Source organism: Lathamus discolor, chromosome 5 (genome assembly GCF_037157495.1).
Source record: "Lathamus discolor isolate bLatDis1 chromosome 5, bLatDis1.hap1, whole genome shotgun sequence".
Classification (NCBI taxonomy): domain Eukaryota; kingdom Metazoa; phylum Chordata; class Aves; order Psittaciformes; family Psittacidae; genus Lathamus; species Lathamus discolor.
In genome coordinates, this window is record NC_088888.1 from 110922593 (window position 1) to 110934511 (window position 11919).

The 11919-nt window shown below is 55.6% G+C and overlaps 2 protein-coding genes across 7 annotated transcripts in view; one reads left to right on the forward strand and one right to left on the reverse strand.

The window, feature by feature from the left end:
* The window catches only part of NCOA1 (nuclear receptor coactivator 1), a 186413-nt gene extending 176776 nt beyond the window's left edge, over positions 1-9637 (forward strand). For 2 of the 5 annotated variants that reach the window (XM_065681924.1, XM_065681925.1), the window contains 7 exons: positions 1786-2100; positions 2264-2365; positions 3405-3807; positions 4512-4686; positions 5846-6029; positions 6863-6952; positions 8018-9637. In XM_065681924.1, coding sequence (XP_065537996.1) covers positions 1786-2100; positions 2264-2365; positions 3405-3807; positions 4512-4686; positions 5846-6029; positions 6863-6952; positions 8018-8185 — 1437 coding nt within the window. In that variant the 3' untranslated portion in view covers positions 8186-9637. Of the gene's footprint in view, positions 1-1785; positions 2101-2263; positions 2366-3404; positions 3808-4511; positions 4687-5845; positions 6030-6862; positions 6953-7870; positions 7928-8017 lie in introns of all 5 variants that reach the window. The other 3 variants (XM_065681928.1, XM_065681927.1, XM_065681926.1) reach the window with 3 other exon arrangements.
* Positions 9638-10648: 1011 nt separating this feature from the next.
* Positions 10649-11891, reverse strand: PTRHD1 (peptidyl-tRNA hydrolase domain containing 1). Of its 2 annotated transcripts, none has more exons than XM_065681932.1 (2): positions 11646-11891; positions 10649-10999 (listed from the first exon to the last, which is right to left on the reverse strand). In XM_065681932.1, the coding sequence occupies exons 1-2, from the start codon at positions 11853-11855 to the stop codon at positions 10829-10831; spliced, it is 381 nt and encodes a 126-aa protein (XP_065538004.1). In that variant the 5' UTR covers positions 11856-11891; the 3' UTR covers positions 10649-10828. The 2 variants fall into 2 exon arrangements, 1 of the variants encoding a protein (XP_065538004.1); XR_010613305.1 differs by lacking the exon at positions 11646-11891 and adding an exon at positions 11181-11610 and having other exon boundaries at positions 10911-10999.
* Between the last annotated feature and the right edge of the window lie 28 nt (positions 11892-11919).

Genomic DNA, 11919 nt, shown 5'->3' on the forward strand with positions numbered 1-11919 from the left:
TGAACCTCAGGAATATTTTGAATAGTTCTATGAAATATTTGCTTGAAATACATCTTTAGAGAAACAACATGTCAGCATAAAGGCATCTTTGGGAAGAAAACATGTTGGTAGTTCCCCTCCAGACTGTGTTCTCGGCAGGTAGGGGTTCACACTGCCTGACTTCACCAAACCCACTGTCTTCTCTGTGCTGCCATGGTGGGATGGATTGATCCACACCCAGTTTAACCAAGAGGCAGCTGGAAACTGCGTAGTTTGGGGAGAAAAGAGTAGAAATCCTCATTTCAACAGGTCTGTCATTTCTGACCATTGCATGGTGCTGGTTTATGTCCTAGTATCCAGTCCTTGAACTGTGTAAGCTCTATCTAACTGATCCTAAGCAATAGATTTTTCCTCACCACCATTCACATAACCTCATCCCTGCCTTCAAGCCTCAGTCCTTTGATGGGCAACATCTACCTAAATACTAAAGGCAATGGGATTTGGGGATGTGCTGTGTGTGGTTTCTCTTAACACAGCTTTCTCTTCAGGCTTCTGGCTCCAAGTTGTTACTTCTCCATGGGTTCATAGCTCAAACAGCACATTTCTGTGCCTGAGCCAAGCTAGAGCAGTGCAGAATATCTGCTGGTGTGGAAATTGTCCCTTGGCTGCAAAATGGATCATTTGTATAGGAACGGCTGTACCATAGACCAAAAGGTCCTGTCTCCCAGGAGATGTTAGCAAGGGGTGCCTGTGAGCAGGCCAGGAGTAAAGCCATGCCTCCTGTGAGTGCTCCCAGTCCCGGGGGTTCCTGGCTCCCACCCTTTGACATGGCTCTGTCTGAGGTACCCTTGGGGCAGGTGGAACCCTCTGCCTCCAGCTGAGCCTCTGAACTGCACAAAAACAGGAAAGGAGAGAGAGCACAAACTATTTCCCATGGCCACCAATATGGTCCGAGGGCTGGAGCATCTCTGCTATGGAGGCAGGCTGAGAGAGCTGGGCTTGTTCAGCCTGGAGAAGAGAAAGCTCCACAGAGACCTTAGAGCAGCTTCCAGTGCCTGAAGGGGTCAACAAGAAAGCTGAAGAGGGGCTTTGGACAAGGACCTGTAGGGACAGGACAAGGGGGAATGGCTTTAACCTGACAGAGGGGAGATTGAGATGAGCTCTTAGGCAGAAGCTCTTCCCTGTGAGGGTGGTGAGGCCCTGGCACAGGGTGCCCAGAGAAGCTGTGGTGGGGCTCTGAGCAACCTGCTCTAGTGGAAGGTGTCCCTGCCTGTGGCAGGGGGTTGGAACTGGGTGAGCTTTAATGTCCCTTCCAACCCAGACCATCCTGTGATTCTGTGATTCAGGTCAATCCTCCAAGCCTTAGGGTCTGTCCAACCAGGTCTGCTGCTGTTTGGAGCCCAGATGTACAGCTCAGTGCTAGCAGACCCTGCAGGAAGGCAGAGGAAGGCAGCATCACACCTACTGCTACCCTGCTGCCCCCCACCAGCACAGAGGGATGAGCCCTGAACCCTTTCAAAAAGCCTGGCTTTGATTTATGCTCCCAAACAAGATGAAACAAATTTTTTCCATCCCTCCAAGGTTTGCTAAGCCCCAGGGAGCGGGTGTTTAGTGCTCTCCTTGATGCAGCACTTGAATCGCTTGGGCTGGAGCCTGGTGCAGGGGATGAGGGTTCCAGGCAGCGGCATCCTTACAAGCTGTCTGCCCCATGCTGGCCACATCCCCATCCCCTCTGAGCTCTCCCAGGAGAGTTCATTGTCTGGTGGAGCTCCGAAGTGATATTTTCTTCCCCTTTGCCTTCACCAGGGCGGTGGGCTGGAAGCCCTGACGGAGCGGTTCCAGCCCCAACAAGCCACCCCACCACTCATGATGGAGCAGAAACCTGGCATGTACCCCCAGCCTTACTCCTCCGCCTCTCCCACCACCAGCCTCCCCGGCGCCTTCCCCGGCATGGTGAGGCAGAAGCCATCCTTCGGACCCATGCCGGTGCAGGTACCACCGCCCCGCGGCGCCTTCCCCACCAACATGGCCATGCAGCCCCGGCAGACGCTCAACAGGCCCCCGACAGCCCCCAACCAGCTGCGACTTCAGCTGCAGCAGCGGCTGCAGGGGCAGCAGCAGGTAATTCTGCCCCCCTCCACATCCCAGGGCCGCGGGCAGGGGGATGGAGGGACCCTCGGCCCTGCCTGCAGCCCATGCAGCCCAGTCGAAGGGGGTTGGATAGGTGGGAAGCTCCTGCGCTGGAGTTTTGAAGATGTCCCTGGGTTTTCTTTCCCCCCTCCAGCTGATCCATCAAAACCGGCAGGCGATCCTCAACCAGTTTGCAGCCAATTCCCCAGTGGGCATCAACATGCGAGCGGGGATGCAGCAGCAGATCACACCGCAGGTAAGTGGGATGCGGGATGGTGCTCCGGCTGGGAAAAAATGGGGGTTAATCCCATGCCCACCCTGTTAGCACAGCCTGGCTTGCTCCTCTCTGTTGTTAATGGGAGAGAGAAATTCTCCTGCATGCAGAGAAGTGGCTACAAACCAAGCTGCTGTGGGTTGGGTTTATCTTCTTCACCCTTATTCCAGCTCCTCCACCTGCTTAAGGTATAGATACTTCATTAATGCTTAGAGAAGGGTGTGCTAATGTGTTTCGTTGAGAAGGATCTTTAGGAAGTAGGTGCCATCCTTTAAATAGGAGAATCTCTGGTGAACCTTCTTAATAATCCTGCAAATCCCCAGGCCATAAATTCTTGTTTGGCTTCTAATGAAGTGGATAAAACAGCTGCTGGGTATGAGGAGAAGTTGAAAAGCACAAACAACTTCTGGTGACTTTATTCCATTTCTTGGAGAAGCCTCTGCCTTTGGGGAAGTGGTGTGGCATCCTAATGTGCTGTGGGGAGCATTAGTGGTAGGGAAGGGGTCTGAATGGTTCCCGTTGTATCTCCTATTTCAGCTGCTGATGTCAGGCTTCTTAAGATGATCAATTCCAACACATCTGGCTCAGCCATAGGGGGAATGAGCCCATAGTGATGGAGAAGCTCCTGGAATGGCGGGGGGGTTTAAAGTCTCACAACCAAGAGCTGAAGTGAGGGATTCCAGACTGGTGTGTGGGAGCATCTCGGTGAGGGAGGGCACAAGGGGGTCCTGCAGCAGAGAGGGGAGGTTGGTGGCAGCCAGGTGACTGTTTGCCTGGCTGAGGCGATGCTGCCACCCCAGAGGGTTGCCATTTGACACGTGCAGAGGCTGATCTCTAACACCTCCAACCTGCCCTGCAAATGAGCCAGTTCAGAGCATTCTGGGGCTTTTCCAGCTTCCCTTGCAAAAGGAGGACAGGCACCTCGAGCCGGCGAAGGGGAGCACCTGCGGCTGGGGGTGTTCTGAGCTGCCTGCCAGAACTGGAGGGTGATAACCGGGGCATCCCCCTTCCTTCTCCACAGCCTCCCCTCAACGCCCAGATGCTGGCCCAGCGGCAACGCGAGCTCTACAGCCAGCAGCACCGGCAGCGGCAGCTCATGCAGCAGCGAGCCATCCTGATGAGACAGCAAAGCTTCGGAAACAACCTCCCGCCCTCCGCCGGGCTCCCGGTACAGATCGGAGCCGCTCGCTTGCCCCAGGCACCCCCACAGCAGTTCCCTTACCCCCCAAACTACGGTACGACCCCGGGAAACCCTCCCACCTCCACCAGCCCCTTCTCGCCGTTGGCATCCAACCCCGAGGCCGCCGCGCTGGCTAACCGCAGCAGCATGGTGAACAGGGGGATGATGGGTGGCGTCGGAGGGCAGTTCGGCGCCGGGATGACCCCGCAGATGCAGCAGAACATCTTCCAGTATTCAGGATCAGGTACGTTGAGCAGTTGGTTGCACTGGAAAGCTGTCTGGCTTCATCCAGCCTTCTCGCCCGGCCTGCGTGCTGGTCTGGTCTCTGGTTTCCACCTCCCAAGGGGACCTATTCTGGTCAAATCTCAATAAAAAAAGCAGCTATTGTTTGGGAGAATAATTCCACAACTTGTTCCTTGCAAATGGAACTGCAAGGCAGTCCTCTATGTTTCCCTTCCTTAAATATCTGTGCTCTAAAAAAAGCCAAAGCCTTGCTGGGATGGCTGAAATTAGCTGCAAGCATCTTATGCCTCTTGTGTGGGCACCAAGCTCCTGAGAGATGAGCCAGTGCAGATGGGCACTGTCTTGAACATCTTCACATTCAAGCATCACTTGTGAGCAGACAAAACTACTCAGTGGCTGCGATAGCCCCACAGGAACCCCCTTTGGCATCATCTCATCGTTACCCTGGCTCGTTTCCAGCCAGGTGTGATGCTAAAGCGGAACACCTGCTGATGGAAACCACTTGAGGGGGGTTTCCTTGCTCCTTCATCCCTGAAATATTTGCATTTGAGCAATACAGCTGCTCAAAATGAAAACCAGAGACTCTGAGACCGAAAGTCACGGCTGATGCTTCTGGTCTGATGCCAGCAGTTGCAAGGGAGGAGGAGGGAATCGGGGCTGATGGCAGGGGTCTGGCCACTGCTGACACTGTGTGTCCTTCCCCAGGCATGGGCCAGCAAAGCGAACCCGCCTTCGCTCCATCGCTCAGCCCCAGCAGCCCCCTGATGTCACCCCAGCTCCCACCTTCGCAAAGCCCCATGCTGCAGCCGGCTCCACCGACACCGGGCTACCAGTCGCCTGACATGAAAACCTGGCAGCAAGGAGCCATGGGGAATAGCAAGTAAGATCCTGGTGGGGATAGCGGGGAGCACACAGGTGACACACACACAGAGGAGGTGGCACATTGACACTGAGCTGATGATCCCCTTGTAAGGGGCAGTGGTGCCTGTAGGGGATGCCTGGCTGAGGACACTTGCTGGCTCAGGCCATGTTCTCCTGCCATGATGTACTCCAGAAGTCACCATAAACCCGGGCCCATGTCTTTGCCTCAGCTTGGAGGCAGCCAAAAGCCCACAGTGTTTAAATGAATGAGCATTTGTGTTGAGGAAGACAAGAAGCATGTCTTTCATTTTTAATTAAACAAGTGGCTTAATTATGTCTCATGAAAGTGGCCTTAGAAAACAACAATAAATCAAGTCAAGACCAGCAGTCCCAGGTCACTGTGTGACCCTCCTAAGATGTGTCGAGCTTTAACTTACAGAAGAGTCACCAGTCTTGTTGCCTTTCTTGCATGAGTCAGGTTTGAGCATCAGATCTCCAGAAATGGGTCAGAGGGAGAAACACAAAACCTCACGTGAGGTGCCTTGCTTTTGCCTTGGATCTGTCCAGTTAACCCAGCTAGCCTGTCCTGGTCCAGCTGCGCAGAGCAGGGGGTTTACTGGGCTGGGTGGAATGAGATGGGAGTTCTGTTGGAGCTGGGATACTTCATGCCTTGCGATGGAGAGCTGTCCCTCTGCCTGGAGCAGCTTTGGGATCAGTTGGGTGTTGAGAAGGGCACGGGAAGGAGTGTCAAGGGGTGAACTCAGTGTCACATCAACTGGGGCTTTGTATCTGCCTGACCCTTAATGCAGCACGAAGCCCTGTCACGATCCCTCTCTTGGCACTGGTGTTCCGCCAGCCCCTGTCACACTGAGCAGCCTCCTGCTCCAGCAGGAGCAGAGGGTAGCTGACTCCACAGCAGCTACCTTGCTTCCTCCAGCCTCCATGCTGGCTCAGCCTTGCTGCAGGCAGCGCCTCTGATGTCCTCCTGACACTCCCATTGTCCCCCGAGGACCAGCAGGGCTCCTGCCTGCTCCACTGTGCCACAGTCAGTCTCGGCATTCACAAAACACAGGCCTGCTGCTGTGGCAGCTCAGGCCACCCCAGGGTCTCAGTCCACACCTCGAGGTGCTTCTCTCCACCATATACACCCGGGTGATGCTTTTTTCTCCCTCTCTCAGCGTATTCAGCCAAGCGGGACAGAGCCAGCCAGCGCCTGCTCAGCAGGGCATGTACAACAACATGAGCATCACTGTCTCCATGGCGGGAGGAAACACCAATGTCCAGAACATGAACCCCATGGCTGGACAGATGCAGATGAACTCGCTGCAGATGCCTGGGATAAACTCCATGTGCTCGGAGCAGGTCAGTTCCATGTCATCCCTGCCCCTGGGATGCTCAGCCAGCTCACAGGGGGTTAGCATTCACTCCTTTGGCCCTGGGGTTACCAGTGTCCAAAACTAAAACACCAAAGGTCTGCTTGTCTCTGCTGGCATTGCCACTGTGCTGGAGCCTAAGACCACTAGTGTGTCCCCTGTGTCCTTAAGGAATGTGGGGCTGTGCTGAGCATCTCCCACACCTGCAGCCCTTGCAGTGGCCTGGCAGCGGGTGCATTTGTAGTCATGCATCCTTGGGGAGCTGTGAAAACTGGGAATGAGGAATGGCTGGATACAGGACCTTTTGCGAGATCCTCCCCAGGCCAGACTGAGATGCCTCCAACTATTTTAGCTGCTGGGGTTTGTCTCGGCATCATTAAACTCCTGGCCTACTGGTTTTATGCTGGACATTGCGGGCTCCAGCTTGCAGTCTCCCTAGGGAGAAGCCGAAGGGCTTAGCAAGGAAGGGGGCTGGTCCCTCCCATAAGCTGGCCACAGTGTGCAGGCTGAGCTGTAGGCATTTGCCCCTCTTGCCGAGCCTTTGGGTGTCATTTCACAGTCCCTGGGGGCGAGATGCCCCCGGAACCAGCAGTGGCACCAGGCAGAGGTTCAGGAGGTGGGGAGAAAGGTGAAACAGGTCCACTGGGATCCCCCCCACTGATGCCCCAAAACCCTGCAGGTCACAGTGCAGGGAGGATGCTGGCAGCACAGTCCCGCGACTCTGCCCCATCCTGAGCATCCCTTCCCCAAATCCCCCTAAAACTCAGCTCCAGAGGGCAGCTAGTGATCCTCCTGGCTGAGCCTGGATCTTGCTTTTGGCAGGTAAATGACCCGGCGCTGAGACCCGCGGGCCTTTACTGCAACCAGCTTTCCTCCACTGACCTTTTGAAAACAGAAGCAGATGGGGCGCAGGTCAGTAAGAAACTGCTAAGCACATCTCAGGTACCCCAAGGAGTTTGACGGGTCGCCAGCCATGCTGGCTCAGCACGCTTGGTTTCTGCTGGGGCTGGACCATGGTCCCGCCGGCACTGGGTGACAGCAACCCTTGGGGATGCCAGCACTGCTCACCAACTCTCTTTACATCAAAATTCACACTGTTGCCATGAGCGCTTTCAGCCTCCTCGCTGGTGTGGAAGAGCAGTGACGCTGCAGCCGAGCTGGAAAAACAACTGAGTGTTGGTGTTAAACGCCCCTCACCCCGGCTCCTGGCTGACAGCAAAGGGGGATAGTTTCTTTCCTAGGCTCGGCCATCACCGGAGCGGCTGCTGGCCCCTGCGCCACCGGGGTGCAGTCACGCCAGCACATTAAAAAGAGTGGTGGAATGAGGGAATTTGTATGGGGGAGGCTCCGGGGGGCTGCATCCACCCCCGCAGGCAGCATTGCCGGATGCTGCCCATCCCTCTGAGCACCACCAAAATGTGCCCAGCCACCCAGCAGCACCGATGCCTCCAGCTCCTGGGGATGATCTGGTTCCATCCCCATCTCTTCCAACATCCAGCAGTGTCCCGGCGTTGCCTCTCCCTTCCCAGCTGCTCAGCCATAGGGACACACTGGCAGCGCCACTGAGACACACCAAAGCTCTTAATTCCGATCAAACAGCCGCGCTGGACCTCGTTCACCACCACTACCACCCCACGTCGTGGCATGACCACTGGCACGCCACCATACTATGGCTCCCCTACACCCAGGGGACGCCAGGCTGGGCTGGTTTTTTGGGGGTGTTTTTTCCCCCAAAATCCCATTTTTTTCCCTTTTTTTTTTTTTTTTTTGGATGAGCAACGTTATGAACCTCGCAGAGCCGAATGAGTTGCAGCGGTTTTCTTTTTATAGGACAAGAAGACAGAAGAGTTCTTCTCTGGGGTGGCTCCAGACTAGAGGAAGTCTCTAGTGAGTTTCCACTTCACGTAGTACCCAGATCCGCCGCCGCCGGCCCCTGCCCCGGCCCCGCTAAGTCCTCTCTTCTCTTTTGTGTCCCAGCAGGTACAACAGGTTCAGGTCTTTGCCGACGTACAGTGTACAGTGAATCTGGTAGGAGATCCCTACCTCAACCCGCCGGCTTCCTTGGGCACCCCGAAGAACGCCGCCGGGCCGCCGCCGCCACCGGGCCAGCAGAAGAGCCTTCTTCAGCAGCTACTGACTGAATAACCGCTTTTCGAGGAATGTGAAATTTAAATAAGAAGACGTACAGAGATATATAAATATATATATTATATATTTTTCTGAGATTTTTGATATCTCAACCCGCAGCCATTCTTCAGCTCGTAGTGTTTGGAGCAAAAAGGGGGGGGTGTTTTATTGAGGGGGGTGGGGGGCTTCCCCTTATCTTTTTTTTTCCTCTTTTTCTTCCCCTTTCGTCCCCTTTTCTCCTTCTTCTTCCCCTTTTCCTCTCCCTTTTTGCCTCCCCTTCCACTTTTCCCCCTCTTCCCCTTTTCCCTTCTTCCTCTTTTCTCCCCCCTTCTATTTTCCCCCTTTTTTCCCCTATAAATTCCCTCCCTTTTTCCCCTCCCCCCCACCTTTTATTTTCTCCTTTTATTTTACAAAGCGTTGGATGTGGGCGAAGCGACGAGGCGGGACGGTCGGTTTCTCGAGCCAAAATTACAGATGATTCTTATTTTTGTAATCATTTTGCTGGCTTCTTAATCCGGAGGAAGGTTTCTCGGGGAGGCGGGGAGGGGGAGAAGGCAGCTGGAGGACTGCGGCGGCGGCAGGAGGAGGAGGAGGAGGAGGAAGAGCAATCTCAGTTTCAGCTGGATCTGTCACTGATCACGTCTCGGCGCGGGGCACGGAAGGGGATTGGCGCTGGACTTGTGCGGGGAAAAGTCGTTTTTGTTATTCACGCTTCAAACAAAAGCCCTTCTCTCCCCTCCGCCCCAGCCCGCTTGTGCGTACAATCAGCTTTTTCTAGCAATCGTGAGTTTGTCGGTTTTAAACAAAAAAAAAAAAACCCAGAAAACCAAACAAAAAAACAAAACCCAGAGTATTTTGACCCACCATTTTTTCCATGTTTTATGCTGGTTTCAGGCCTCCAAGCGAAATGGGGGAGGGAGGGAGGGGGGGAGGGGGGGTTACAATGTGTATATTGCAACAGGAGGAGGAAAAAAAAACCAACAAAAGACAAAAAAAAAGAGGACAAGAACAGAACAGTTTGGGGAAAAAACTGCAATAATTTTTAGGGGGAAGGATGGGGGGAGGGGTCTGTCAATTATTGTAGATAAAATTTTCTGATTAAATATGAAATAAAATTAAGCAGTCGGTTGTTTCTGCTTTGATTGTGTTTAACAGCTGAGGTAGCTTAAACTATTTAAAATAATAATAATAAAATAATAATAATAATTGAATTCTCTGCTGGGAGACAGCTTATTTTTTTTCCCCCTCAAGCCTGTCACTGTAAATAGCTCTGAGCTCTGTATAAATTTGGTTTCTTCTCTTTTAATCGGGGTCGCTTTTAATATTTACTGCTGACTTTTATTGGAGGGTGGCTACGGAGGGGCTTTTTCCCCCCAGTCCCCTCTAAAATCGCGCTGGTGTGTGGAAAAATGTGTGGCTTTATCGATTGACATTTGCAAGAGTTATAAGAAAAGAAACAAAACAACCCGAGTTTCCAGCGAACGTGTCAGTGTTTCTGTGCCGATGGGGATGCCGGAGAAGTGCCGATGGGGTTGGCAGCGGGAGGGGGGAGTCACCCTGTCCTCACACTGAGAACTCCTCTGTGACCACAGTTTGTGGCACTGGGAAGCTGGAAATCAGTCACTGCACAGAGGTTTGGAGGCCTCTTAAATCCCAAAGCGCTGTAGAGAGAATATATACACAGCATGCACGTGGTTAGTCCTGGCAGCGCGCAGCCTCCAGCCCTGAGTTCAAGGCAGTGAGGAGCTGGTCCACATTCATCTTTAGCGGTGGAAAAGGGGGAAATTGGGGGTTACAAATGACATTTACAGCACGCCCAGGACGGGGAGAGTTGGGGCACACGTGCTGACAACGCACTTCTTGCGCTAACCGAGCCGCTCATCGCAAACGTTGTCAGTGTACAGGCAGCGCGGGGTGTGCGGCGAGGCCCGGCTCGGCGGGCGCTGCTGCCCTCTGCTGCTCGCACTGCTCCTGGCAGGGGCTCATTGCGAATGGAAACATGGATAAACCGGCTCCGCTGGTGCGGGAAGAGGGTAACCGGCATGGAGCCAGAGGCACGGAGGTGGGAGGCACCGGGAGCACTGCCCAGACTCCCTGGGGAGGACCGTGTCTGCACGCTTGTGGAGCTCGGGCACCGGGAAAGCAGCCGTGAGGATCATAGAATGTTTCAGGTTGGAAAGGACCTCAAGATCATCCAGTTCCAACCCCCCTGCCATGGGCAGGGACACCTCACACTAAACCATGTTGCCCAAGGCTCTGTCCAACCTGGCCTTGAACACTGCCAGGGATGGGGCATTTACCACTTCTTTAGGCAACAGGGAAGCCCAAAGGGCTGCTCAAGGGAAAGCCCAGCCCTAAAAAGCAGCAGAGAGATTTTCAAATGTAGCTGGACCTGAAAACTGAACCTGCTTGCGCCGCAGGGCGGAGATGTACAAGCACACTGATGGCTCACAGACAGCACGTTAATATAACACAGCCACATTCTGCACAGTAGCATTTAATCCTCCCCACCAAAGAGATGCTTCACACTGTAACTGCTATCACCATCCAAGATGACTACCTGCTGCTGAGCATCAGCACTCCTGAGGCACAGCAGCTTTCTTCCCAACTCCCACCCGGGACAGAGCTCGGCTTCAGCCCAGGAACGCTGCCAGTGCCCGGTTACTTCAGTAGCTTAAATTTTTTCAGGTGCTGGTGCACTTGGTCCTTCGGGTAGGGCCTGAGCGCCAGGCAGGTGGCCGTGTCCTCAGGCTGCTCAGTCCACACTTCGTGGTCAATGCTGTGCTGCTTCAGGGTCTCTGCCAGTGCTGTCAGGGAAGCCTCATCTGGAGCCTGGGGAGAGACAAAGCGTGCTGTGAGGGACCCGGAGCCTGGGCAGGGACAGCGTGTGCAAGGGCTGCGGTGGGAGCCACGGGGAAGAAGCAAATCAAGGCAGGTTGTGCTGAGGAGAGGCCAGGGGGGCAGCCGGCTGCCTGCACAGAGCCGTACAGGCAATCCCCACACTTTGCCTTACCCCAGAAGCATGCTGCTTTCACAGACCCTGGCTGCAGGGCAGCCCCTGCAAGCGGTGGAGCAGGACCGAGGGGCTGTGAGCCAGCACTGGGTGCAAGCCTTCAACCCCGCCGGTGCCTGCCCGGCAGGCTGGCCGGGCTCGCCACACAACTGCACAAGCCTCCATGCACACCGGGGCTGCCCCAGGCACCACCCCGGCCTCGCCCTCACGCAGGGGCTGCCGTGCGGCCCCGAGGCCGCGGTTCATGCCCCGGGTGAGGCGGAAGGAAGGGACGCCCGGAGCCGTGAGCGGAGCCCGGGCTGAGGCGGGTCGCAGCCGGCCTCCCCCTTCCCGCTGGGCCCGGCTGAGGCCGCGGTTGCCCCCACAGCCCGCCCCTCAGCGCTGCGCCGAGAGCCCTCCACAGCGGCCGCCCCGCTGAGGCGGCGCTCCCAGCATGCCCCGCGGCTCCCGGCGTGCCCCGCGCACCTCCAGCACGACGGTCCGCATGGCGCCGCCCAGCTCCAGGTAGGCACGGGTGTCGGGGTGCTGGCGGTGCCTGTGCGCGGCTGCCAGAGCGGCGTGGCAGCCCTGAGCCACCAGCGCGCCCAGCGGCCACGACCGCGGCGGCCGGGCCAGATCCCCCCGCAGTACCACATACTGCACCAGCGCCGCTGCTGCCGCTCCGGACGCCGCCATGCTGCCGTACGGCGCCGAACAGCCTACTGGGAGGGCGGGGTGCTGCTTGCGGAGAGGCAGCAGC